The 26,236-nt window shown below is 41.4% G+C and overlaps 3 protein-coding genes across 3 annotated transcripts; 2 read left to right on the top strand and 1 right to left on the bottom strand.

The window, feature by feature from the left end:
• The first annotated feature begins 283 nt into the window (after positions 1–283).
• On the top strand, positions 284–2,123 carry LOC133712168 (uncharacterized). The gene is made up of 6 exons (XM_062138251.1): positions 284–477; positions 578–707; positions 787–956; positions 1,049–1,334; positions 1,430–1,596; positions 1,709–2,123. Exons 1-6 carry the CDS (start codon positions 447–449, stop codon positions 1,861–1,863), a joined length of 939 nt encoding a protein of 312 aa, XP_061994235.1. The 5' UTR covers positions 284–446; the 3' UTR covers positions 1,864–2,123.
• Positions 2,124–2,263: 140 nt separating this feature from the next.
• LOC133712169 (autophagy-related protein 8i-like) lies at positions 2,264–4,315 on the bottom strand. The gene is made up of 5 exons (XM_062138252.1): positions 4,179–4,315; positions 4,006–4,061; positions 3,271–3,323; positions 2,668–2,786; positions 2,264–2,589 (listed from the first exon to the last, which is right to left on the bottom strand). The coding sequence occupies exons 1-5, from the start codon at positions 4,216–4,218 to the stop codon at positions 2,501–2,503; spliced, it is 357 nt and encodes a 118-aa protein (XP_061994236.1). The 5' UTR covers positions 4,219–4,315; the 3' UTR covers positions 2,264–2,500.
• Positions 4,316–13,627: 9,312 nt separating this feature from the next.
• LOC133708322 (S-adenosylmethionine synthase 5-like) lies at positions 13,628–15,625 on the top strand. The gene is made up of 2 exons (XM_062133791.1): positions 13,628–13,786; positions 14,095–15,625. Exon 2 carries the CDS (start codon positions 14,105–14,107, stop codon positions 15,287–15,289), a length of 1,185 nt encoding a protein of 394 aa, XP_061989775.1. The 5' UTR covers positions 13,628–13,786; positions 14,095–14,104; the 3' UTR covers positions 15,290–15,625.
• Positions 15,626–26,236: the final 10,611 nt, after the last annotated feature.

Here is a 26,236-nt window from a genome sequence, read left to right as displayed (position 1 = left end):
CTGATGCCTCCAATGGATTTCTAACTGGTTACAGTTTGGAGCTGAATGTCTTTAAATAAAAATTGGCAAAGGATTTGTCGTTCAAAGATCAGGAATGTTGGATTATATAAAAGCATGTTTGGAAGAATGACAAGTTCTTTTGAAAATTGGTAAATGACTGTTTAAGTAGTTTCAACTTGCATAGCTCATGTGTAGAATAAGAATATGCTTCAGGTCACCTGCTAGCTAGCAGGTTATGGATACCTTTTCCTTGAAATAAAGACAATCATTTAGAAGCAAAGCATATTGGTTCTATCCTTAAAAAAGTTTCAAGTTTGGAATAACACCTTTAATCTCCCCTTTATAAACAGAAAACAATTTTGATTCTACCACAACAAACCCATACTAATTCTTGTAACCTGTAATCAATTCTCAGCAACTTAAATTCGGTGGTCCAGCTTATTTTCATGACTAGTCTTAACTTCGATGACCAAGACGGTAAGAAGCTCTCTCTACCTGTGTTTGTGTTTGTGCTGCTCTCTCTATCTGTGTTTGTGCTTGTGCATGTGTTGAAAGCAGTAGCTAATGTTACTTGCAGGTGTTTTGAGATCGATTACGGATGCACCGCCAACTCATTACACACTAAAAATAGAGTCACTTTCGGTGCTGAACAAAAATTCATTGGAGAAATATGAATCAGGGGAATTCGGAGCTGGAGGATACAAATGGTATAATTCTGTCTCTCTCTAGCAAAACACAAAGATCTAACACCTGTGTATATTCTCATAAACTTTTGCGTTTTTACAGGAAACTTGTTTTCTATCCAAATGGAAACAAGAGAAAGAATGTTAAAGACCACATTTCCCTCTACCTGGTAATGGCTGGAGCAAATACTTCCCAGATACATTGGGGTGTACATGCTGTTTTCAGACTGTTTTTGCTGGATCAGAATACCGGCAACTACTTAGTTTTTCAGGGTATGATGTCTTTCATTTCACTCTTAAATATCCCAGCAGGGGATGTGCAAATCAGCAGTTCTCATTTTCTGATGGTCATGTGCATTGCTTAGAACAAAAGGAGAGGCGCTTTCATGCAATGAAGCTTGATTGGGGTTTCGATCAGTTTCTCTCCCTCAAAGACTTTTCTGAAGCTTCCAATGGATTTCTCATGGATGATACCTGTGTGTTTGGGGCAGAGGTCTTTGTTTCTAAGGAAAGAAGCACGGGCAAAGGAGAGTGTCTATCTATGGTGAAGGACGCTGTTATGTACAAACATGTTTGGAAGATTGACAGCTTCTCAAAGATAAACACAGACTGCCATGACTCCAAAACTTTCAGTTCTGGAGACCAAAACTGGTATCACTACATAACCTTTCTTGTCAAAGATTATACACTTCATATTCGGAGGTAATTTAAAAATGATCATAATCCACATTTTTTGGTTTTGGCAGGAAGATACAACTCTATCCCAAGGGTAAAGGCATTGGAACGGGTAGTCATCTTTCCCTTTATTTGGCATTGGCTGATCCTACTTCTCTACCTCCTGGTACTAAAATATATACCGAGTTTACCCTGCGCATCCTTGAACAAACGCATCAAAGGCATCAGTTTGGTAAAGGTAAATATTTGTCCAATTTTGGTCAAGACTGTATGCAGCCGAAACAGTTCATTTGTGTTTTATAGAGTTACTAACTGAGAACTTTTCCTTTCTTATTTTCTTTTCCTTGCAGCTAGTTTATGGTTTAGTGCCTCAAATCCAGAAAGGGGTTGGCAGAAATTCATTACACTAGGCTTTCTCAGTCAGACAACCATGGGGTTTCTGTTGAAGGATACATGCATTGTGGAGGCAGAGGTCACCGTCCATGGAATTTCTAATGCACTATAGTAAAAGTCAGCACCTACTGAATGAAGGTGTAATGTTTATAAAATTTGGTGTTAATAAGACAAGAATGTCAGAAATTCATTACACTAGGCTTTGTCAGTCAGACAACCATGGGGTTTCTGTTGAAGGACACATGCATTGTGGAGGCAGAGGTCACTGTCCATGGAATTTCTAATGCACTATAGTAAAACTCAGCACCTACTGAATGAAGGTGTAATTTTATAAATTTTGGTGTTAATAAGACGAAGAATGCCTAATCTCCATTACTATCAGTATCTTCATTACTTTCTTCACTGTCTGCTTTTTTCCTTCATGTGTAGCCTTATCATTTCTATATCTTGCATAGTCTAGTAGTAGTACGGAAATATTCCAAGCTCAAAAAGACAGAGCACACGCAGGGAAAAGCACAAAGAATGATCACAAGTTTTCTTGTGAAAGCCACCAATGTGATGGATGTATTAATTGAGTAATGGGAAAGATAATATGGCATTATTATTACAGGTTATGAGCTTTACAGAAAAGGGAAGAAATTAAAATATACAAGGAACATGAAATTACAGGGCCACACAGGCGTCTGTGTTCAGAACAAGTGAGAATGATAAATACTTACAGGTATGAACTATTAAATAATTAGAAATGATTAGCCAAAGGTTTTCTCGCTGCTGTAACACATATACAGAAATCCATCATCTTCCTTGTAACTTTCGTAAATGGAATCCATACGACTTGCTGTGCAGGAAAAAGACTCTGTTAGCAAGTCCTCATCATGAGATTTTATCTATTTAATAAATGAAAAAAGCTCTTTACCTGTTTGAGGTAATGTGTTCTTCACAAATACAAAAAGCGCTTTCCCAGGAGTCAGTTGAAGCCGGCTGCTTAAAATATGGATAAACTGGCCAACAGACATATCTCTGGGAACCAGGTATCTAGAAGAAACAAGGAAACACGGCATAAAGTTAGAATGCAAAAAGAATTGGCTGAAATTATGAAAAGGTTTCAATATGTGCAACTAACTTTTGGATCTTCACCAAACTGCAGATAAATGAAATTCATCCAAGCATACATCAGTTTATTTAAAGCACAGTAAAGCAAGCAAATGATCCTTAAAACAGGGAGCAAATAACATATGCAGAGTTCGCTAAAATTAGTTACATATGACGAAGAGGCTCATTAGATCAACTGCAATGGCGTCATATTCATAAACCAAGTACAGTAAAGAAATCAGGAAAGACCGGAAAGATTTTAACTTTATGGACCAATAAGGAAATAGATAAAGAAGTATGGATCCTAAAATTGCTATTAACACGTAATTAACGTTCTAAACATTTGACAATCAGATTTATTATGGCAACTAAGTTCGTCCTAAACAGAAGAAACTTTGAAAACATAACTGTGACAACTAGAACATACTTTTTCTTTTCCATTTCAGGCAGGTCTGTCCTCGAATATCTTTCAATGATAACCTGCAGAAATACATTAACGAAAACACAAATCAGCTGTGGAAGTTTATGCGCACTCTGACGACAGTGCTTCCATTAGAGTTCCATTACTTCTAGTACGGTTTAGCCTTATGATTGTGTATGTGCAATAAAAATAAAAGAGCTCAGTTATCAAACTCCTCCTTACTTTTGCCAGATCTCTAAAACGTAACGCAATGATAAAAGCATGTGTAATCACACACAACTCTCTAAGGTGCCAATGTTAATCACACGAATAATGTGATTCCTTGGTACGAAAGTTGAAAGTTGAAAGTTGAAAGTTGAAACTGCCTGATGAAAGTGAATTTCAAACAAACTGTAAGATCTTCTGCAAAGCTAGAGTTTCATCACTAATCAAGAGCAATGCCAGTCAAAATTTGTTGCACAAAGCAAACCACAAATTTCCCATTTCAAAGTCAACAGCCATAAAAGGGTCTCCAGCCATAGAAACATTATCACATCTTAACCAATCAAACATTGCAATAAACTAAGCCTTACCACAGATGCTCATTAATCAAAACATCACCAACAAGACCAAATCTTCATATTTCCAATTTCCAAGGGCATTCCAGAAAACACAACCTCATGTAAAGCAATAAACTTTGTACAAACGCTACATCTTCAAGGCAAGATATGAGATTTCAATCAGGGGAAAATCAAAACTTACTGGAACTCGATCTGGGTATTTTCCAATGATGTTCTTTGATTCTTCAAGACGCTCATCTAAATCAACAACCACCAAAAACAACAAAAACCAATGAGCACCACATAAATTACAATATTTATTTTGTTTAATATGATTTCAATCATGGAAAAGAAAAACAGGGTCTGGGAACCAACCGAAAGAGAACTCCTGCTTGAAAGACTTGATCTTGCCCATAAAGTCGTTTGCTTTTTTCTTGAGAGAGAGAGAGTACAAGAAGAAAACCAATGAAGGGGAAAATGAGGGAATTATTGTTTACGTGTATTTAATGGGAGGGAAAAAGACGTGTCGAGGTGAAGAAAGCTACAAGTGTTACGTAGATTAGTCACAAACACACCTCACAAGTCGTTTTCTGTTGCTTTAAGCTTGTACTTATCCACCGACACGTTTGATGACTTCTTACTACGGGCCTCGTAATTTGGGCTTTGACTCCTGACTTTCAGTGGGCTTCGCTGGCGGGTCGGGTCGGGTTTGCTAATAATGACAAAACAAGCACACACATATAGGGCAGAAATCGTGCTCACGAGTCACGACAATTTTGGTGTGTCTTTCTTTATAGAAGAGAAATCATGAGTTAATAATAGCATGTTACTGGTATCCTCTCAGCATATGCTTTGCTCTCAAAACATTATGTTTATACGATCTCAATTTATAATTCAATCACTGCAATGATAAAGTCTATCTCATGCGCATTTTTTCATGATATTGCACATCCAACACTAACAACATGTTTGAGACTATGTTTCTGTAATTTGATAAAAACGTTTTTAAACAAGTAAGGACTTGAAAAGTAATTCTCAAAACCATTTTCAAATGCTTTTAAAATCACCCAACATATTTTCTACACTTTTTGCAATTTTTTATATTCATAATTTTTTTTTATTAATTCAAAAGCGCTTCTTTTCTTTTTCAAAATCAATCTTTGACATGCTCTATATTAATCTCTTTTAAACAAAGGGGAAATGATCATTTACCCAATTTTAGCTTAAAAAGTGTCCACTTACCCAAACACTCTAAGGGATTGCCCACTTACCCAAACACTCTAAGAGATTATTTCCCTAATACCCAATTAAGTATTTTTTAATTCATTTTTATTTATTTTTGAGACAATTTTGTCCTCTCCTTTTTTGTCACTTAGAGGAATAAGTCATTGGAGACCTTGCTTCACTCCGGTGGCGGACTCCGGCGACTGGTGACCCGACTCCGACGACCGGTGACCGGAATCCGGCAACCGATGACCGAAATCCGGCGATCGGAATCCGGCTACCGGACTAGTGATCGGATTCCAGCGTCTGAATTTATTGCCCCCTAATAATACCCAGTAACTATATTATTGCCCCCCAGTAATCATATTATTGCCCCCCAATACTCATATTATTGTTTCCCAATAATCATATTATTGCCTCCAATAATCATATTATTGCCCTCCAGTGAATTGCATAAACTCCCAAAACCAAAATGATACACTACAGGCACAATTGATCAATTTATATGCATATTATTGCCCCCCACTACTCATATTATTGCCTCCCAATAATCATATTATTGCCTCTAATAATCTTATTATTGCCCCACAATAGACATGTATAACTACTCAATAAAACTTTTTTTTTCATTCTTCTTTCTTCTTTCCTTATAAGCCTTCTGCCAAATTTACCAAAAAAAAAAAAAAAAAACAGAACGACGTCGTCCAAAAGAGTGACGTCGTCCGAGCCCTGCCAGCGAAGCCCAGACCCGATTTCGGTGTGGAGCTTCAGAGCTTCCCGGACGTCTGACAAACAAAACTGGCGTCGTCTGTCCAGATCGCCTCTGTCCGGGAAAGGAAAGCCACAAGGGAAAAGCTCGTCGTCGTCTTCGATTTCACTCTCGCATAGCTTCGAGGACGTTGAAGACTCTCACCTACATTTATCCGATTCTGATTCTGATTTGGTTTCGGGTCATATCCACATTGAGAGCAGCGTCGTCGGCGTCACTCAGCCTCACCGTGTTGCCGCTGTCTCCGTCGCCATCAGGATCCGAACCTGCGCAGGAGAAATCGATGGGGATGTTCCTCGTCGAAAAGAGATGAGAGAGAGAGAGAGAGAGAGAGAGAGATCGGTCAGCAGCTGCAGAGAGAGATAGAGGAGAGAGAGTGAACCTGTAATTTTTTAATTAATTGAAGGTTGAAATTGTCATTTAACACTGAATTTGGTAAATGGGGTTAAAAAACTCTTAGTAGAGTAATCGGGCAATTTTGAAGCTGAAATTGGGTAAGTGGTCACGGCCCCTTAAACAAAATAAAATACATTAGAAATAATACTTTCCTTAATTCTTTAAAATACCGCGACTTTTACTCCCCCATCTCTCGCGCTGCTACGGTTAGGGTTTTGAGTTTCTCGAGTTGTGCTGCGTCCCATTTTCATGGTTGCTGCTATTGCCTCCATGACGGCCAGACTTGTGACCAAATTGTCGCTCAAGGAAGGAGAAGAACCGGTGGATTTGGGGAATCTTAGGGTTCCAGAGAAGGAGTTTTTGGCCCGCAATTTCTACTTGGTGGGTCGGGTCAACACTTACTGGGCGGTGGTGCTAGACTCACTCCGGAGTGCAGTAAGATTGATGTGGAGGTTGACGGGGACTGTGGAGGTCCAACCACGGGGTGATCGTTTCCTGTTTATGTTCACTCATAAACGGGATGTCGCTCAAGTGAAGAAGGGTAGCCCTTGGGATTTTCAGCGAGCCGTGATCCTCTTGAATGATTACGATGGCTTCTCGGCGATCTCTGAGGTGAAGTTGGACTTTGTTTGGATCTGGGCTGTGCTGCAGGGTATTCCACCGGGCATCTTGACGGAACCTACAGTCTGATTGGTGGGTGGGACAATTGGAATGGTCCAGGAGGTGGACCGCTTGCGCTAAGACGGGGGGAAGCTCGCGTCCGGCTCGTGTTGTCCAGCAATGAGCCGGTGCGCCTGGATAGTAGGGTTAGGGTTTCTTCAGTTGATGTCCTAGCGCTTCGATTCTGGTATAAGAGACTTCTAGGTTGCTATCGCTCATGTACCTTGCTGAATCATGGTGGCCAGTGTTGCCCTAGGAAGGAAGAATCGGAGACAGATCTCGCGGTGGAGGTGGGGTCACAGCCGGCGGCGGGGCCTATCATTCCAACCCTAGTATTTAGGGCAAATGTTTAGCCTTCTATCTCTTCTTCTATGCTCTTTGCTTTTTAGGGTTCCCAATTTGCTGAAGAAGAAATCGGTGCAGACTCGATCGCTTCCGAAGCTAGCGACGTCACCAGGGACTGAGGGGACCTCTGCTCAAGCTCCGGTGGTGGGGTGCGTCGTCCACGTGAGGAGGATGACCCTGAAGATGGCAAGGGAACCAAACACAGCTTGGCTCTCATTCCGATTAATTTGCAGTCGAAAAATCTTGGCCTGGATTTCTCTTCTGAAGGACTGGTAGATGTGAAGGTGACCTCGGCTCCTAAGGTCTACAAGAAGAAGGGCAGGCCTCGTGGTCGGAGAAACAATCCTAAAAGCTCACCGGCGACGTCTGTCTGTGGAGGAACTGAATCCATGGTGTCGGGTTCTACGGAGGTAGGGCCTGAAGGATTGCATGGGATGCATGATGGGCCTGCAGGTTTGGAGCCCGCTTCCTAGTCCAGGTAGGAGATGTCTCTCTACGTCACCGAGGGTGTGATGTGTCTTGATTGATTATGGCGACGTACACCAGGAGGGTCTTAGGCGTCAAAATGATCAAGGAAGTGTCTCACTTTAGGAGGCGTAGGGTTTCACATTTTATTTTATTGCTTTTTGCTTTGTAGTTTTCATTGTTTTGGACTTTAGTTTTTTTTGGATTTCCTTTCGGTTTTGGCACTCTAATGAGCTTGTATTGTAATATGAGGGGTGTTTGTACCCTTCATGCTTGACCGAGTGAGGTCGTTTGATTTATATCAATGGATCAGTCTTCCGTTGTTCTAAAAAAAAAAAATGAAATTAGTAACAGTCCATTTTAATAAATGAGTTTTATATTTTATTTACGACACTATTTTCATACCTACCATTACACATCAACCAAAAGACCAAAGTGCTAGTTATGCACTATGGAAGCACCGTGGTATCCATTTCTCAACACGACGGGTCCGCAACTCGCATGACCCGCAGACCCGGCATCGACAAGTCATTTTACTACCCCTATTTTGAAGGAAGCATTTCGTACCTTAGATGATTCTCTAGCAAGGGCTTCAACTTGTCTATGTAACAACATTAACATGATTAACAACTCAAACAATGACAAGAAATGTCCCCCTGTATCTATCATGTAAATGAATTATTGAAACGTCTAGTTGTGTTGTCGGTGTGACCGAAATTTTACAATGATGTTATGCTCTTATGTTTAATGAAGCTCGATTGATGCATAAGATCTATTCAAGTAATAAGCCAAAACACAATTAATTGATAGACAATACAATATGGTGCAGCATCACCATGTCCGATCTACATTGAACAAGTTCACTTGTCAGCACCAAACCCGTCGAAGTGACTTTCACGTTAGAGCTTTTATTGAGAAGCAATTTCATTTCTCCATTTAATTAAGCATGTTCCATTTAATATCTAGTTAACATTATTGCTTCAGAATACAGTAATAGTTTATGCCGGAGAGGTCATGAGCACTTGTGGTCCTCGTCGGAGAAATTTAAGTGCGAATGTCGATCAAGGGATCAACTATAATTGGAGAGAGGCCGATGAAGGATGAGCATAGCTTCACGAAAGATATGGCAAATGAAGAACAAGCACATCATGAAAAGAGTCTAAGTCAAACTTTCTTAAACAGCTTCAAATTTAGGTAGTTTGTGTTTGGTTTTCACTGAATTTTCTTTTTTGGTAAGCTGCTTTTGACTGATCTTAATTGGTAGGTTGCTGGTAGTGGTACCATATAGATTGGAGAAGACGATGTAAGACCAAATCACCAACTCACCAACCCATTCATATCCTATGATTTAGTGATAGACCAACTGAAAATCTTCCACCATAATTCTTACCGAACTATTCATAAAGTCAGGTTAAGTTTGCATATATATTTATATATACGCGTACATATGAAGGGTTTTCACCTTTTGAATGATTTGGGAGCGGAACGAGTTGGTGTCCAGGTACTCAGTTAATGATGCATTGATAACTTGTATACGTACTATGGGTCTCTCTCTCTTCTCGTAAAGTGATAACTAGGAAATATCTCATACTCAATTCTTTAGATGTTGATGACGATGAGATTACCTGCACCAAGAGAAGTTTGACATATACAACGATTGTAGCAAATAAAAAATAAAAATTCCAAACTAAAATTAAGAAAAGACCCAATTCTTGTGAAGAGGATTAATATTGTTAATTCTTGTTAAGCCAAATGATATTTTTAGCCATCTTATTTTATTCAATCTTCGATCACAGCCGAATCAATCTTATCATTATCAAAGTTAAAGTTTATGTTCGTGTGGATTATTCAGTGTTCTGATTGTGGAAATCAACATGCTCAATTAGAATCCTTCCTCGCACGTCGACCAACACTAATAGTGTTAGTTAAAGGGATATGTGATATATAATTCGGAAACAAAATTAAAGAAGTATCGATGGGTCAAAGTAAAGCATGGTTTTAGTTCTTTTATTTTTTTTTCATGTGAAATGCCGCCCCTAATTAATCAAAGCATGCCAAACACGGTACCAAAAACCAAATTTGGGTAAAAATTCTAATTTAAAATGATAGAAAAACTCAAATCACGGAAAAAAACACATACACAAACTTACCTAACAACAAAATCATTCACTTCAAATAACTACCCCTCTTTTTACATCTGATTTTTTTTAGGAATCCTCCTTTTACACCTGATGGGTGTGTGGACATGTGAAGTATTAAATAATTAAACATACTACTGCTCCAATTTGATGCTAATTAAACTAAACCACCAAAATTCAATGTGGCAAGTTAATGGATAAACTAGCAGATGGCCTCAATGCGAAAACTCAGGCCGTAAGAGCTGGTCTACGAGCAGCTTCTATTTATGGCATCAAAGAATTTGCAAGTAGAAGGAGACTCAAAACTAGTCATTAACAGCATTAATGGGATAATCCAACCTCTCTGGAGAGTTCGAATCATCATTAAAGATATAATCAAAATCCCAATATCCTTTGAAGCTATTACCTTCAAACACATCTAGCAGGAAGCAAACTTTCTTGCTGACTCTATAACTCACCTTGGTCATTTAATTCCTGTTGCAAGTTGGAATGGCTCCTTGCCGGCTTCCTCAACTCATGCTTTTCATTTTGATTTTTCAGAATTAGGTTGTTTTAGGAGAGCTATTTTGTAGCTGTTGTTGTTTTTCTTTTATTGAGAAAAAAAGTTAATGGATAAATTATGTAACTACCAAACTTCACTGGTTCAGTAACCAATGACCATTTTGTGTAGCAGAACTTTTCGTCATTGGGAAGCAAATTGTCCGAAACGATATTATCATTGGGCAGCTTACATTTCCTTTAAAATATTATCTTTGTACTATGTATCAAAAGTGCAAATCTATGCACAAGGTTATGAAAAAAGAGTAAGGTAGTTTTAACATTGTTGCTAATCAAAAGGTAGAAAATGTTGACTATAAATAAGGCATATAAATGTGAAATAAATGTCTAATAAAATTCTAGGACGGACAAACTTTGACTAACACCATAATCATTTCTATATAAAAGGTATGCAAAAACTTCTTACCAAGTCTGTAATAAAGGTAGTTGCTGTCACATTAGTAAGACATAAAATGAACCAATTAAGAAGGGAGAAGCCACACATTTGGGAGAAAAAGAAAGAAACAAAGAAATGAGAAGTATGTCTTGAAAAAAAAAAAGAATGGAAGGAGAGGAAGAAAGGTAATTCAATAGGAAAAAGAAGGAAAACAAAATAAGTAGTAAAAAGAAGGAAATAGAAATAAGATTGTTGGGTGCTTGAACTAATATATAAGGAGCTTTTAAAAGTTTAATGCACTAATTATTAACTTTAATTAAAAAATAAATTTAGGTGCAAGTAAAAAAAAACCCTAGGAGAGCTTTTCTCTCAACCCTAGTTGCCTACGGCCTCCTAGCCTCCCTCACCACTCTCTACCTCCTTCCACCTACTCTCTCTCTCTACCTATGGCATCCATTGACGCGGTAACGACGAGTTTTGCTGCCTCGCTTGCCCTTGCCGAAGGGGGACGCGCCCCTGACCTGGGGAAGATCGGCGGAGGTCCCGTGCGGAAGTCCTTCCAATCTTTTCTTCTTGGAAAGCCTTTGACTCGGAAACCTATCGACCCAAAGGCATTCATGTCTCACTTCAATCGAACCTGGATGGTGGATAAGGAATTTAGGGTTCAAGAGCGACCTGGGGACCTGTTCTTGTTCTCTTTCGCTGCTGCACGTGATCGGAACAAGGTTCTTCGAGGGGGAGTATGGTGTTTTGACCGAGCCCCTGTCTGTTTTGAAGTGTATGATGGAGTCAAGCCTCTGCATGCAATTCAGTTTAAACATCTGCGGATCTGGACTAGGGTTTCTGGCATACCTCCTTTGTATGAAGAGCCCGAGAATCTCACCTTGATTGGCAACCTTTTGGGCGGTTTTTTGGAGTATGACAAGAAGGAATTTAAGAAGGGGGTGATTAGGGTTTTATTCATCCATGACATATCTAAACCGATCCTGATGGAAAGAAGAGTCTTCCTAGATACTGGGGTTGAACCCATGTTGCAGTTTCAGTTTGAGCATCTGCGGGGGAGATGCACTCAATGTGGTTTGATCACACATGCTGGACTTGCTTGTGAGGAACCCACTGCAGTAAACCCTACACCTAGGGTTTTACACTTTCCAGGAGCTTCGACCTCAGGGACTTCCTTTGCTTTCTCTGCGAAGCATAAGGGAGACTTTCTCTCTACTTCCCCTTCCGTCCCAAGGAAGAAGCGCCCTGTTTTTCGTCGAGTGGAGCGTCCGACCTCGGAGTCTTCTTCTCCCATTGAGCCGGCTCCAACAGTAGTTAGTACTGGGGTGGCAGACATTGCTTTGGCGCACAGTTTGGAGAGTAACGAAAGTCTAGGTGAGGTTCCTGAACTGGCTGTTTCTGGCGACATTGTTCTTACTCCAGGTACGCAGAAGCAACAGACTGTTTTACCGTCCAAAAAGCGGGAGCGTGGTGGTGCTTGCCATCCTAGTCCCAAGAAATTTAAAACCATCTTGGGTGGCAAGATTCCAACACTGCATGCTGAGGCACTTGGTCTCATTGAGGAGGATGGCGACCTCACTTTGGTCACACTGAAAAGAAGTCTGGTAGGCCTCTTGGAAGCAAGAATAAGACTCAACGTGCTAACAAGAAGCTAGATGGTACTCCCCTGAAGATTACTTATCCTACTAGCACTGAAACTGGTCCTAGCCCTAGGGACAAGGGCAAAGGAAAGGTTTAATCTTTCCAGCTTCCTTTGCCTTTCACTAGAAGTTGAATTTCTACTACTTGCATCTTAGTTTCTCTAGTTGTACACCAATTACGGTCTCTAGGCGACTAGGCTACTATTACATGAGAGGTTAGTAGGGTGGTTTTATTTCTTGTGTTTAGGCTCAATAATTGAGCGCTAACAGTGAAGGTAGCCTGTTCTTTGTCTGGTAGCTTATACCATTTATGAGTTTGGTGTAAGACAGTTTTGGATGTATGAGCCTTCTGGCCCTTGATATCTGAATGAAGTTATCTCCTTTTCTAAAAAAAAAAAAACTTTAATTAAAAAACAGTAATTTTAGGAAACCTTGTTTAGAAAATAAATTGAATTTGTTATTTCTTGAAATCTTGGTTGATCTTCATTAATTATGTCAATTAGAATGATAATCTATTGAATTTTTTTACAAAAGAGTATAATAGGAATGCAAAAATATACAAATAATTGGACAAAATTGAAAAAGAAAGAAATCATATCCGACAGAAGAGTCATAGAACCGCATTTAACAAAAATGTCGTGTGGATTGCATCTAACATGGAGGATGAATTTTAAACTTAAAATGAATTTTGTCTTTAACAGATATCATATCAAAGTTAGGGCTTACGTTCGTGTAGATTACTCTGTATTTGATTGCAGAAATTAACCTGCTCAATCAAAGACATTCTCGCATGTCGACCAACACTGTTAGTTAACACATATGTGATCGATGATTTGGAAGAGACCTAACGAAGTGTCAATGAAAAACGTGGTTTTAATTATCTTGACCGTTCTTCGTGTGATAATCATTGCATACCGAACACGGTACCCATAAGCCAAACTGGGTACTATGCAACCAAACTCTCAAACAAACAGAGTTAATCACTCCGTTAATGAGAGTCCAAGTGTCGTGTCTGCCCAGAAAAGATAACACAGCCTGGGGTAGGTGGGTTGTTTACAGTTAATTCTTTATTACCAAAAGCGCGGTAAACGCGTCCTCCCCAGATCTCAGATCGCCACCTCTCCCTCTCTCTCACCCACCGACTCACCCTCCCCACCGACGGCCGAGATTTACCCCCACCCCACCCAAGCCCCTTGATTTTCACTGCCACGTGATCATGAATCTTCCCCAACTTTTGATACTTGGGGGTGACCAGCAGCGTGAAATCCTCATCCTCATTTCCCTATAAATTCCGACCTCAAACACCATACTTCCTCGAACCGCTTGAGCAGGAGAACAGACCAACTCTTCAAAGGTCCATTCTTTTTCTCCGCTCAAGCTAGACCCAACTCTCCCTCTCTATCTCTCAGGTGCGCTTCCGCTCCTTTTTGAAGTTGTTAGTTTCCGGGTTCATTTCGATTTTGCTTGGATCGACTTTATTGAACTTATGTTGACACTATGACTTTGTGATGAAAACTCTTTAAAATTGGAAAATTGGATCTGGGTTTTGTTACTGATGGTAGATCTGAAATTGGGTGTTTGAAAATTTTGAATCTTTAGACTATGAATCTCTGTCACTCAGATCTGATAGATGATGCACACAACACACAATCTGTTTGTTGATATGACCAAACTATGTGTTCGAATTGCTTATGAGATTTGTGATATCTTGCTGCAGATTGTAAGAAATGGCTCTTGAGACCTTCTTGTTCACCTCTGAGTCCGTCAATGAGGGTCACCCAGACAAGCTCTGCGACCAGATCTCCGACGCCGTGCTCGACGCCTGCCTAGCTCAGGACGCCGACAGCAAGGTGGCTTGCGAGACCTGCACCAAGACCAACATGGTCATGGTGTTCGGTGAGATCACCACCAAGGCTAATGTGGACTACGAGAAGATCGTCCGTGACACTTGCCGCAACATTGGGTTCGTGTCGGCCGACGTGGGTCTTGATGCTGACAACTGCAAGGTGCTCGTCAACATTGAGCAGCAGAGCCCTGATATTGCCCAAGGTGTCCATGGCCATTTGACCAAGAGGCCTGAGGAGATTGGAGCTGGTGACCAAGGTCACATGTTTGGCTATGCCACTGATGAGACCCCAGAGTTGATGCCTCTCAGCCATGTGCTCGCAACCAAGCTCGGTGCTAAGCTCACCGAAGTTCGCAAGAATGGTACCTGCGCATGGTTGAGGCCTGATGGCAAGACCCAAGTCACCGTTGAGTACTTCAATGAGAACGGTGCTATGGTTCCAATCCGTGTCCACACTGTCCTAATTTCGACCCAGCATGATGAAACCGTCACCAACGATGAGATTGCTGCTGATCTGAAGGAGCATGTGATCAAGCCTGTGATACCAGAGAAGTACCTTGATGAGAAGACCATCTTCCACTTGAACCCATCTGGCCGATTCGTCATTGGAGGACCTCATGGTGATGCTGGTCTCACCGGCCGCAAGATCATCATCGACACCTACGGAGGCTGGGGTGCTCACGGAGGTGGTGCCTTCTCCGGCAAGGACCCAACCAAGGTCGACAGGAGTGGAGCCTACATTGTGAGGCAGGCAGCCAAGTCCATTGTTGCCAGTGGACTTGCAAGGAGGTGCATTGTGCAAGTTTCTTATGCCATTGGTGTGGCTGAGCCACTGTCCGTGTTTGTTGACTCTTACGGCACCGGAAAGATTCCCGACAAGGAGATCCTCAAGATTGTGAAGGAGAACTTTGATTTCAGGCCTGGAATGATTGCCATCAATCTTGATCTCAAGAGGGGCAATGGAAGATTTTTGAAGACCGCTGCTTATGGGCATTTTGGAAGGGATGATGCTGACTTCACCTGGGAGGTGGTGAAGCCACTCAAGTGGGATAAGGTTCAAGCTTGAATTCAACATTGAATTAATTTGAAGCATGTGCTGCTGATGCTCTCTATACTGGCATTTTGCCATTCTATTTTTTCTTATTGATTGTTACTTTTATTTTTGTGTTCTTTCAAGAATGTGTTTGTAGCTTACTATGTATTCACAGAGGCTGTAATTGTATGCTATTGCTACTCCCAAAGTTTAATAAAGAAAAATTGATGAGAGTAGTTTTGCTGTGGAGTAGCAACAATGTTAAATTGTTTTTTTTTTAGGAGAACAATGTTAAATTGTTGTTACACATGGCAAGTGGCATTTTTATAACAGTATTTCTGCCTCATCTCTGATGGTATTTTTGGGTTTCATCAGTCTTGCCATTACTGTTATTTTTGTGGAAGGCACTATATTTTTGAGACTTTTTGGCTGTAAAGAGCAAAGAGAGACAAGTTAGAAAGAGTTGATGACAGGCTGGTGATCAACCTTGAAGACTCTACTGGTTTATTTGATCTACAAGAAGCTTGTTTTCCCACTTGAGTAGTGTCACTGAATGGTTTTATGTATCAAAAAAGTAGTGGGGAGGCTCTTCTACAAGAGCAATCAAACCAGATTTGAGGGAGAAGCAGTTCATTGATCATCAGTGTGACTGTCCACTTGGCTTTTCCATAGAGCACATGCACTGAAATATAGGCTTGTACTGCCACATCCCACACTTACAGGTCACATGTGTCATTGTCGTGCTCAAATATAGGACAGTAACTTGTGCTTGTTGATATTAAGGGGTGCAATCATGTCCCACATTGAATAAAGATGAATGAATGTGATACTAAGAAGAGAAGCACATATGACAGTTGTAATACACAAGAGTAGCACAAAATGGTGAAAATTCTTATTTCAAAGTACAGCATTTTTTGTGTATTCTATGTTACTGTAACTTTGGCTCTGGTTTATTCTCCTCGGAAACAAAAAAAAAACCCTCTCTTTTCCATAATTCTTAGTTTTAGATCAAGTCCCTTTTCTGTCCCATGATAGTTGGCAAGAGCAAAGATGTGCATCTACATCTACATATGCACATAATAATTCATCAGTGATGGACCCAAACAGGGATAAAGTATCAAAGCGAAATTTTTTATTTCCATCCACTACTAAATAGGAATAGTCACCCATTACATCAGATCATACTCTCAGGGCAATAAACTATATATTTAGGCATTTAGCTAGGAAAGCACAAAGTACTTGCTAGCTAGCTCCTCTAGTAGCATCTATACTGCACCCCATCTCAGATCAGAACAGATCAGATCAGATCCTTATTCACTTATATGCTAATAGCATGTTCTCTATTCTGGAGGGTAGGTGCAGTTTCCTACAGCTGCAATCAAAGACAAAAAGTTGCATCAGAAAAACTCTTCCAAGTTATAGAAGCTTTGGTTTTAAGCTAATTAATCTGTAACATTCTAGAAAGAGCACTCATTCTATTTAGGTTTGACTACTCACTAGGATTTTCATAAACAATCATTCCACTGCCATTGAAATGGCAAGCATTTGGTCGTCTGTCCTTCTGGTTGGAAATAGAGGTTCATGACCATCGATGCAGATGATACCTTGTTAGAAGGGTTGTAAGTTGTAACAGGAACTTCCCGGTCGGAATGCGGAGCAGTCAATCTTGTGGTACCTTTGACTTTCGCAGGCATACTGGATATTCATTTCAAGCTGAGCATCAGGAGTAGAAGGCTTAGCAATGCACCACTTTCTGTCGTTTGCCTCCTGCCAACAAAAGAGCAACATTGATCATTCGTCATCATCGATCAAAACTTATGTGACGACTGTCGTTTTAACTTGAAAGGCAATGAATTGAAAAAAATGTGAAGTACTGTCAGAACTGACTATATTTACCCGCTCCTTTTCACTTTTGACTTCCCTGGCCTCTGCAAAAGGTTGCCATAAAAAATACTTGGTGCATGGTTAAAGCCTTAAAGGAATGTGAATTAATGATGCAGATAACAAAAGTTATAGCGCAGCAATATAGAAAAAACATACAGAAGAATAATGCTCAGCAGCTCAGCTCAGGTATTTACTTGTTTTTCTAATGCAAAGAAAATACCAAATTGTATGATAAGAGTATATTACAAGTGAAAATGTATAGCAACCCACCAGTGCTTGTATTGAAACATAAGAAAAGAGCAATGGTTAGAACAGAGAACACAAATGACAATTTCAGCATTGCAGACATTGCTGTAAATCCAAATGACAGAGTAATTCAAAGAACACAAAGAGGGAGAGAATGATAGAGAAGGACTTTTTGAGAATCGATATGAAATCTGAATTGCATTGCTAATCTCTTCTGCTACTTGTATAGGGATTGAGGGTTCGTAATGTCTACTATGCAACCTAGCTTTTAGTCCTCTTTGATGATACTATTGATAGTGATGGACAAGTTTGACGAATTAATGATGTGATGAAAACAGCTTTTGCGCTTAGTTTCCAAGCTGAGATTTTCACTTGGACAAGGCGTCGGGATTCAATTATATTTGGCAATTAGCGAGTACTAAAAACTAAAAAGGCTTCCAACTTTTAGAATTCATGGTTTCTTGATTAAAACAGCTTGTTTAGACTTGAATATACGAAAATTTAATCTTTTTAAGTTTTTGTGCTTCTTTCAAAATCTTACTTGCTATTTGCTAAGGAATGAAACTCTCGAATTAAGGGAGTAGTTTCATTGTGATCCTAGTCAAAATGAAAAGAATTAGCTTGTTTTTTTCTGATTATTCTTAGGAATCTTAGCTGTAATCTCTTACAATGCTTTCTTAACAGCCCAGGAGACCCATTCAAGGAATGAAACGTAATTTGAATGTGACATGGAAATGACAAAGCTCCACTTGAATTTCTCCATCTCTTCTTCCATGTCACTTCAAGTTGCCCGGCTTAATTTCCGACGAGGGGCCGGGGATCGAAACACTAAAGCGGCAAACATACCCACGACATCGTCTTTTTTTTTTTTTTTTTTTGAAAGGATACTGATTTCATTAAATTCAATAGTCATAAGCAAGGGCTAGAGTCTAACATGCATTTGAATAGAAAACTGACAAGAATCCCGAACTCTATCAAGCATATGCAAATCCATTACAGATATGTTTTGAGCTCGCTGCTACAAAGAACAACTCCGTATCTTTTAGGGCAAAATCATCTTCTAGCCTCCCATTAGCCAATCACACCATTGTGGTACCAACAAAATGTCACTTCCTAGCAAACAAATAGAAGCAACTCCTTGTCTGCAAGCCGCTTGAAGCCAATCTTATTCCAAATAATTATCAACTCCCGTAGCAGTCATGATCCGGAAACGATTGGTCGTGGACTATATATCGACCCAAATAACCAAGAAGGTCCACCTCTCAGCCCCGGCTCGCCTTCATCACTAAGTGATAAATAAGGGTGGCAAAGCACCCTCCCAAGAGGCCCACAGGCTAGAGCCAAGCAGCCCACATTCAAGCTCAGGCCCAAAGGCCCAACCCAGAACCGGTCAAAATAAACAAAAATAAAATGGAATAAAATAGATAGTATCCGAAAAAACATATACCTTGTATTTCAATATTGAGATTTGTGATTAATTTTTCTTACGGGACACTTTAGCTGACGAAAGTTTGGTCGGAAAATGTGTGTCCACTTTTAATTTTCATGGCTGTCTTTTGTTAACTCACTTATCAAAGAAGAAGAAGAAGACAATGGATGGAGTGCCCCAAACCCTTATAAGCCCATAGATAAGGTTATATTTTTCCAATGTGAGAGTTATATTTTCACATTCTCAACAATAAGAATAATTAGCACACATTCATTGATCATATTTTTCTTTTGTTTTTTCATGACTGATTAGTGCGCATTGCATTTCAACTAGTTTTTTCAGAGCTTGTCAAAGAGAAGTCTAAAGTCTAATTTAGTAGAGACATGGCTTGAAAGTTTTCCACAGACATTTTAAAGAAATTTTTCACCATAAGAAACGTAGATACTCTGCCTAAATGAAAATCTTTAGCACCTCTTAAGATTTTAGTTCATTCCTTGACATAATTAAACTAGATGCATGGGAACATGCACGGGACTTCAATGCCCCTTTGGTGGACAATGAAACCCAAAAAGTCACCTGCTTGAACTCCGAACATGCACTTGGTAGGATTCATTTTAAGTTTGTGTAGCCGCATGCGTTCGAAGACCTTTCTGAGGTCCGCAATGTGGTCCCCTCGTTGTTTGGACTTCACAACCAAATCTTCTATGTAAACCTCTAAGATCTTCCCAAGTATGTCATGGAAGATCAGGTTCATGGCTCTCTGATACGTCGCTCCAGCGTTCTTTAGACCAAAGGGCATGACCACATATTCGAAAACTCCCGCGAAACCTGGGCAACAAAATGCAGTCTTGTGCCTATCCTCCTCCACGACTGGAATCTGGTGGTACCCTACAGTTCCGTCCATGAAGGACAACAATTCATGTCCTGCTACTGCATCTACCAACATATCCGCGACCGGCATGGGGTAGACGTCTTTGGGAGTAGCCATATTAAGGTCTCTGTAATCTACGCAGACCCTCATTTTGCCATTTTTCTTGCGAACAGGCACTATATTAGATAGCCACTGATTGTACTTGGCCACCCTGATGATGCCTGACTTGTGCATCTTTTCGACCTCCTCTTTGACCAGAACTTGGGTCTCCGAGTTCATCCTTCGCGGCTCTTGTTTCACAGGCCTCTTATCAGGCAACGTTGGCAGCTGGTGGCAAATCAAGTCTGGTGATAGGCCTGGCATGTCTTCGTACTTTTCCGCGAAACAATCCTTGTATTCCAATAACAAGTCAATGAGCCTTTGCTTCACGCTAGGCTCTAAGTAGGTGCTGATAGCCACTTCCATGGGCTCGTCAGTTGTGCCCAGGTTGACCTTCTCAGTAGGGTCCCTAACCTTTGGAGGCGTGTCATCCAATGTCGCTAGGGCGAGATGAATTTCATCCTCCTCTTCATGGTCAGAGAACTTTTCATTCACAACTTCCAGTGTCGCAACACGTTCGTAGGCCTCTTTCTCCACCAGGAACAATGACAGCCTATCGTACAAAGAGTGGAGGGCATCTACCCCTTCGTCTGGAGGGGCATAATCCATTAAACAACCTGAGAGTGGGGCACAGCGTGGCCAGGCCTTACCAGGTCCTCTTTCGCGAGTGTAAGCCCCCACTGTGCCAATTCAGAGGCAGTCACCTCTGTGGGGCGGCCTTTGTTGTCGATGCCACTGACCTACAATGGAAAATGGGCTCCAAATAGTACTTGACATCTACATAATTTGCAGAAACAAGGAATAGGCGAGGATCAGCCTTAATCACCTCAGCCTTGTTGGTAACCCTATTCCACATAATCAGTTCCTGGTAAAGAGTAGACGGAACACAATAGCTCCAGTGAATCCAGTCCTGGCCTAGAATGGCGCTGTAGGCTGCGTAACAATCTGTTACAAAGAAGGCATAGACCCCTTTTGCGGGACCGACTTTGAGATGCAGGAACAGTAAGCACAATGTCTTTGTTACAGTCCCCGCGAAGTTTTTGATCGTGAGGGATGTGGACTGGATCTTCTCTTTCTTGATCCCTAACAACTGCATGGTCCTTGTAGTAATGACATTGACCGCGGCTCCAGTATCGACCATGATTTTGCTAACCTTGGTGCCGCCAATCTCTGCCGTGATATACAAAGGCCTCATGTGTTGTACCATAGCAGGAGTTGGTCTTGTAAAGCTCATGAACAAGCCCTTGCTATTAGCATCTTCGGTCTTGAGGAACACTGCTTCTTCCATAGGCGTTGTTGCTGCTGAAGTGATTTAAAGTGGCTGCTCGTTGTTTTCCTCAACCTCAACACATTCCTGCGCGGTGACCGGAAGAACGTACCTGGCGGGTAGCACATACACCATGTTACAGGAAGTGTCAACCATTTCTGTCTCGTCCACGTCATCGTCGAGGTTGAGCTTGGGTTCATCAACTAGGATTTCGGTGTTGAATTGTTTGGCTACCATGGCAACCAACGACTCCTATGTAATCATCTCATCCTGCTTGTGTTCCTGTGCCATGGAAGCCTACTTTGATGGGCTCGGATTCTGTTCCGTTGCTGGGACCTCTTTTGGAGTCGTGACCACTATGCTCTAGACTTTCTTAGGCCCTCCACTGCAAGGATTCTGAAGTTTTGTCCTTGCCCCCCAGTCTCTCAAAAACGGAAGGTTTGGCTTCAGGTTCTTTGCAAAACAGCCTGCGCCGGACACTTGGTCTCCTAGTTGGCGAACTTTCCTTCCTAGCTGGCGGTGGTGTCCTTTCTTTGGTAATCCTGCAGAAAATACTGGGCTTGGACGTCCCTGACGCCGAGCTTGCTTGTTTTTGAAAGTTACGGGGAGTCACCAAAGGCTTAGCGACTAGCGCCTCCATCTCTTTCTGATATTGTTCAGGAGATTTGACCAATTGCGAAGGCTTGATCAGGCCCTGATCTAGGGCCTCTAATGTTCTCTTGGCTTCTCCAAACCTGCGCTGCAACTTTCTTTTCTTAGAAGGGCTGATCTCTACCGCTTTCCCTTTTTCTCTGCTGTACCACTTGCCTTCCTTGATAGAGGATGTTGAAGAAGGCGGTATATATGGTTTAGTCAGGATATCTTGGCGCTCGCCCTATCTCTTATCAACTTGTTTCCTTTCATCCGCGGCGACCTTCAACTTCCTGAACAAGTTGGAATCCTTTGGGGACGGCGGCGATTCTGTCCTGTCTTTCGCTCTAGGGCTGGAAGGCTGAAAATTTCGCGAAGGCGAAGCCCACTTGATTGGCGGGAACGAGCCAAAACGAAATGTTTGCTCGACCTCTTCATGTGACACTTGGATGGCACATTCCTCTTTGCATCGCGAGCATAGGACCACTGGTGAAGCTTCGCTGATAGGTCTGGCCTTCTTCTTTGTTGGGGCCTCTTCCTCCTCGTTCGTCTCCCCCCTGACTCCTGGTAGTCAGATCAAGGGTTGGTTTCCTATGGCTTTTCCTGGTCCAAGTCACATCAACCATGTTGATTTCGGTATCGGGGAAAGGGTTCAGATCCACCAGTGATGCCGCGGTCGCCGGAGATTCCACCTGCAAACTACCATTATTGAGCCATACCTGAATTTGATCCTTCAGCTTCACAGAGTCAGCAATGTTATGATTCCACAGGTTGTGGAACTTGCAATATTTCTTCCCTTTTAGCTGCTCTGGTCTGGGGAAGGGTCCAAAGTCTGTCTTCACCATCTTCGCGGCTATCATCTCATCCAAAATCTCATGTGCCTTATTGGCATCGTATGTATACGTTGTGAACTCAGGTTTGGTGAAGGCTACAAATTTGAGCTTGATCGGTTCCTTGGTTAACTTCAAATGTTTCAGGGCCGAGTTTTTTCTTCCAGTTAGCTCAAAAGTGGAGACATCATTCTCCTCCTCTTCATCCTCGTCCTGGAAAGCTTCTTCACCTTGATAATAAGGATAATAGGTGGCTGGCTGGTAGTTCAAAGTGGCCATTGTATGGTGTTTCCCGGGGATATACGTCCCTTTGGACGCGTTCTTCCTGGCATCCGTTTCTCTGAGAAGATGCTCAAAACTACCCACTTCCGTAATAAGCTCTCCCATGGACTTGATCATGCTGCCGTGCTGTTTCTTGCGTTGACGTGGCTCTAAGCCCTTGATTTCCAACTTGACTAGTTCTTTCTCTAGCAAGATCATGTTCAGCTTGGCCTTCTAAATCTGGAAGCACTGAAGATAAGCAACAACAGACTCGGTGGGTTGTTAGGCCGTCTGAGTAAGGGAAGCCAAATCAACCTCAGGCTCTATGGCTCCGAAAGTTTCTCAGAAGAGCTTTTCCATTGCTGGCCAATTTTCAACTGACCCTGGTCGAAGCTTGGAGAACCACCTAAAGGCGGCTCCAGAGAGAGAAGTGCCAAAGATTTTGCACTTGAGGCTGTCATCATTCTGATACTGGCCACATTGTACCTTAAACCTGGCCAAATGAGTCGCCGCGTTCTCAGCATCCTCTCCTGAAAAAGTACAAAATATGATATTCTTATAGCCTCTAGGAAAAGGCGCGAGCATTATATGTGGCGGGAAAGGCCCCTCATACACCTCATCAAGATGGGCCCTAGGATTAGTCAACCTGATCATCTCCTCCACCTCATCGCGTCTCACATAATCTGGACTAGGAGGAGGAAGTGTAGCCACAGTCTGGTGAGCGGTTTGCAAAGTAGGTGCAGCCTGGGTAGCGGTCACTGATCCTTCCCCTAGGCGAATATTCCGGGTAAAACTGGGTTGTTGAAGAGTAACCGCTGGAGCGGAAAAATCTTTTACCAAAGCTGTTATCTTGATCGGATTGCCCGCCTGATCAATCCCATAGTAATTCCCTGGAAGCTCTTGGTACACGTTCTCTGCTCCATCGCTATCATATTGAGTAAACACGACAGGATCAGCAGGGGTGCCTTCACCGAATTTCAAAGTTTTGCTCTTCTGCGCTACCGGAGGTGTGGACTTCTCTTTGCCGCCAATTACAAGAGCTTTTTCCTTACTTTTAGTAGTTGATGAGACAGTAACGACTGCAGAGGGCGTAGCAGTGCTGCTACTAGCCTTCTCCCGAGCATTCGGTGGTACATACTTGCCAGATCCGGAGGGCTGACCAAGAGAACCTAGAATGGCGTTGGGGCCTCCCAATGCTTTATTCAAAACCTCTTTAGCCTGGTTTAGTTCAGCTCTTTGTATGGCAACCTGGGTCGCGAGATTGGACCTATCATTGCGAATAGCCGCGACATCTGTTGCAATGTGTTTGCTCTGAACAGCCTGGGCATCTATCAGAGTCACGAGCTGCGCGTGGTTTTTCTTGTTTTGCTGGGTCATACGTATCCTTTTGAATAAGATGATTCTTATTTTGGGTTCTCAAGAGTAAGAGACCCGCAGTGTTTTTAATCTCATATTTGAGGTTTTCACTGCGTAACCAAAATCTGGTGTTCTGTGTGTTATTTTAGTTTCTGCTGCCCCAGTAAGGATTGATCCATAGCTTGCAATCCCCGTTTTCCAGAAAACAGTTTCTGTCCTTGTATTTTCATTTGGCATCAGAGCAAGTTCTAAAGTTTTTTTTAGTTGATCCGTGGTCAAGAATGGAACGTGAACGTGACAGAGCCTCTAGTTCTATAAATTGCCCGCCTTTGTTTGATGGTGAAGACTATTCACAATGGAAGATTATGATGAGGGCTTTTCTCTACTCTCAGGACGAAAACATGTGGAATATAGTTGAGAATGGATGGGAACACCCAACCAAGGCAGAAGAATCAAAGAAAGTAGAAGGGTCATCTGCAAGAGTTCTTAAGCCTAGGAAGGAATGGACATAAGAGGAGGTTCGGAATAGAAGTTGTGATTTCAAGGCACGGAATTCCTTATACACAGTTTTATCCAAGAAGGAGAGGGTGAGAATCAGCCATTGTGACACGGCTAAACAAGCATGGGATCTTCTTTAGGTCACTTATGAAGGAAATAAAAAGGTTAGAGGTCAGAAGCTTCAGAGACTTGTCTTGGAATTTGAGAACATGCAAATGGGGGAGGATGAATCAATAGATGACTTTCATGCTCGTCTTATGTACGTGACAAGTCAGTGTCACAGTCTTGGTGATCCTTTTGAAAAGCATCGGATTGTCAAGAAAATTCTTAGGTCCCTTTCATCAAAGTTTCAATCCAAACAGACAGTTATAGAGGAGACTCAAGACCTGGACACCTATTCTCTTGACGAACTGATAGGTAATCTCAAAACCTTTGAGATGAGGATCAAGCCCGAGAAAAAGGTAAAAAATATTGCTTTCTCTTCTGTTATAAAGAAAGATGATGTTGATGATGATTATGTGGATTTATCGTTGTTGACAAAAGAGTTCAAAAATTTTCTGAAAAACAAAAAATCCTTTGGAAACTCTTCGAAAATTTTTCCTAACAAACCTAAATGTTTTTAGTGTGGTGGAATTGGACATCTTGCTGTCGATTGTGGCAACAAGAGGTATAATTTGGGTGGAAATAAGGCTTTAAAGTCTACTTGGAGTGACAGTGATGAAGGCTCTCAATTTGATGGCGAAGAGGTAAATCTTGCTCTTACTTCCTCTTTTAATTAGGAGTTATCTGATGTTTCGGATTTAGAAGATGACACATTTGATGAAGAAACTAATGAAAAATGCAAGCAATTGTATAATGCCTCAAGAATTGTTCTTAGGAAAAATAATAAACTTGAAGAAGAGGTCAAATCCCTAAGAAGTGAGAAAGAAAAATTTTGAAATATCTTTGAAAGAATGGGAAGAAGAGCGTGCTAACCTTGTTGATAAGATCAAAGTTTTGCACGGTAAGGCCGGGTCTCAAGATTGGGACAAGGAACATGATGAGCTCACTAACAAAATCAAAGTTTTGCAGGTTGAAATAAAAGCTCAATCTAATCTAAATGTTTCACTAACCCTTGAAAATGAGAAGTTGCAGGATGAATTATTGAGGGTCAAGGAAAGCTTGAACAAGTTCTCTATAGGGTCTGAAAAAGTCTAAAAATGATTGGATTAGGCAAAGCTCATTGCAACAAAGAGGGATTAGGATACAATGGTGAGACCTGCAAGCCTTTAAGGTTTGTAAAAGGTATGGAATGTGAAAGCTCATCAAGTCAGCCACAAAGTTCTTGTGAAAATGGGTCTGGTTCCAAGTTGCTTGCAAAATCAGAACCACGTGTGGCTCACCAAACACTTCAGAAAAGCTCATCGGTAAGTCCTGACAAACTTTGTCAGCTTAGGTATATTCACAACCCCAAAAACTTCATTCCTAGTTGTCATTATTGTGGAAAATTAGGACACATACGTCCTAGGTGCAAGATGTTTCGCAGGGCTACTCAAAATCAGAGGAAAACGTTGAGAATTAACTCACCTGCCTCGTTGCAAGCTGAGTTGAAAGAGGGTCTGAATCTGAT

Source organism: Rosa rugosa, chromosome 5 (assembly GCF_958449725.1).
Source record: "Rosa rugosa chromosome 5, drRosRugo1.1, whole genome shotgun sequence".
Taxonomy (NCBI): Eukaryota; Viridiplantae; Streptophyta; class Magnoliopsida; order Rosales; family Rosaceae; genus Rosa; species Rosa rugosa.
Note: the sequence above shows the minus strand (reverse complement) of the source record. Positions and strands in the feature narration are given on the sequence as shown.

Coding starts and splice junctions, on each gene's coding strand:
- LOC133712168 (XM_062138251.1), top strand. CDS start 447: ATGACTAGTCTTAACTTCGATGACCAAGACG. Junction 478..577: donor TAACTTCGATGACCAAGACG/GTAAGAAGCTCT, acceptor TGTTACTTGCAG/GTGTTTTGAGATCGATTACG. Junction 708..786: donor GGAGCTGGAGGATACAAATG/GTATAATTCTGT, acceptor GCGTTTTTACAG/GAAACTTGTTTTCTATCCAA.
- LOC133712169 (XM_062138252.1), bottom strand. CDS start 4,218: ATGGGCAAGATCAAGTCTTTCAAGCAGGAGTTCTCTTTCG. Junction 4,062..4,178: donor CAAGCAGGAGTTCTCTTTCG/GTTGGTTCCCAG, acceptor TTGTTGATTTAG/ATGAGCGTCTTGAAGAATCA. Junction 2,787..3,270: donor CCTGAAATGGAAAAGAAAAA/GTATGTTCTAGT, acceptor TGTTTCTTCTAG/ATACCTGGTTCCCAGAGATA.
- LOC133708322 (XM_062133791.1), top strand. CDS start 14,105: ATGGCTCTTGAGACCTTCTTGTTCACCTCTGAGTCCGTCAATGAGGGT.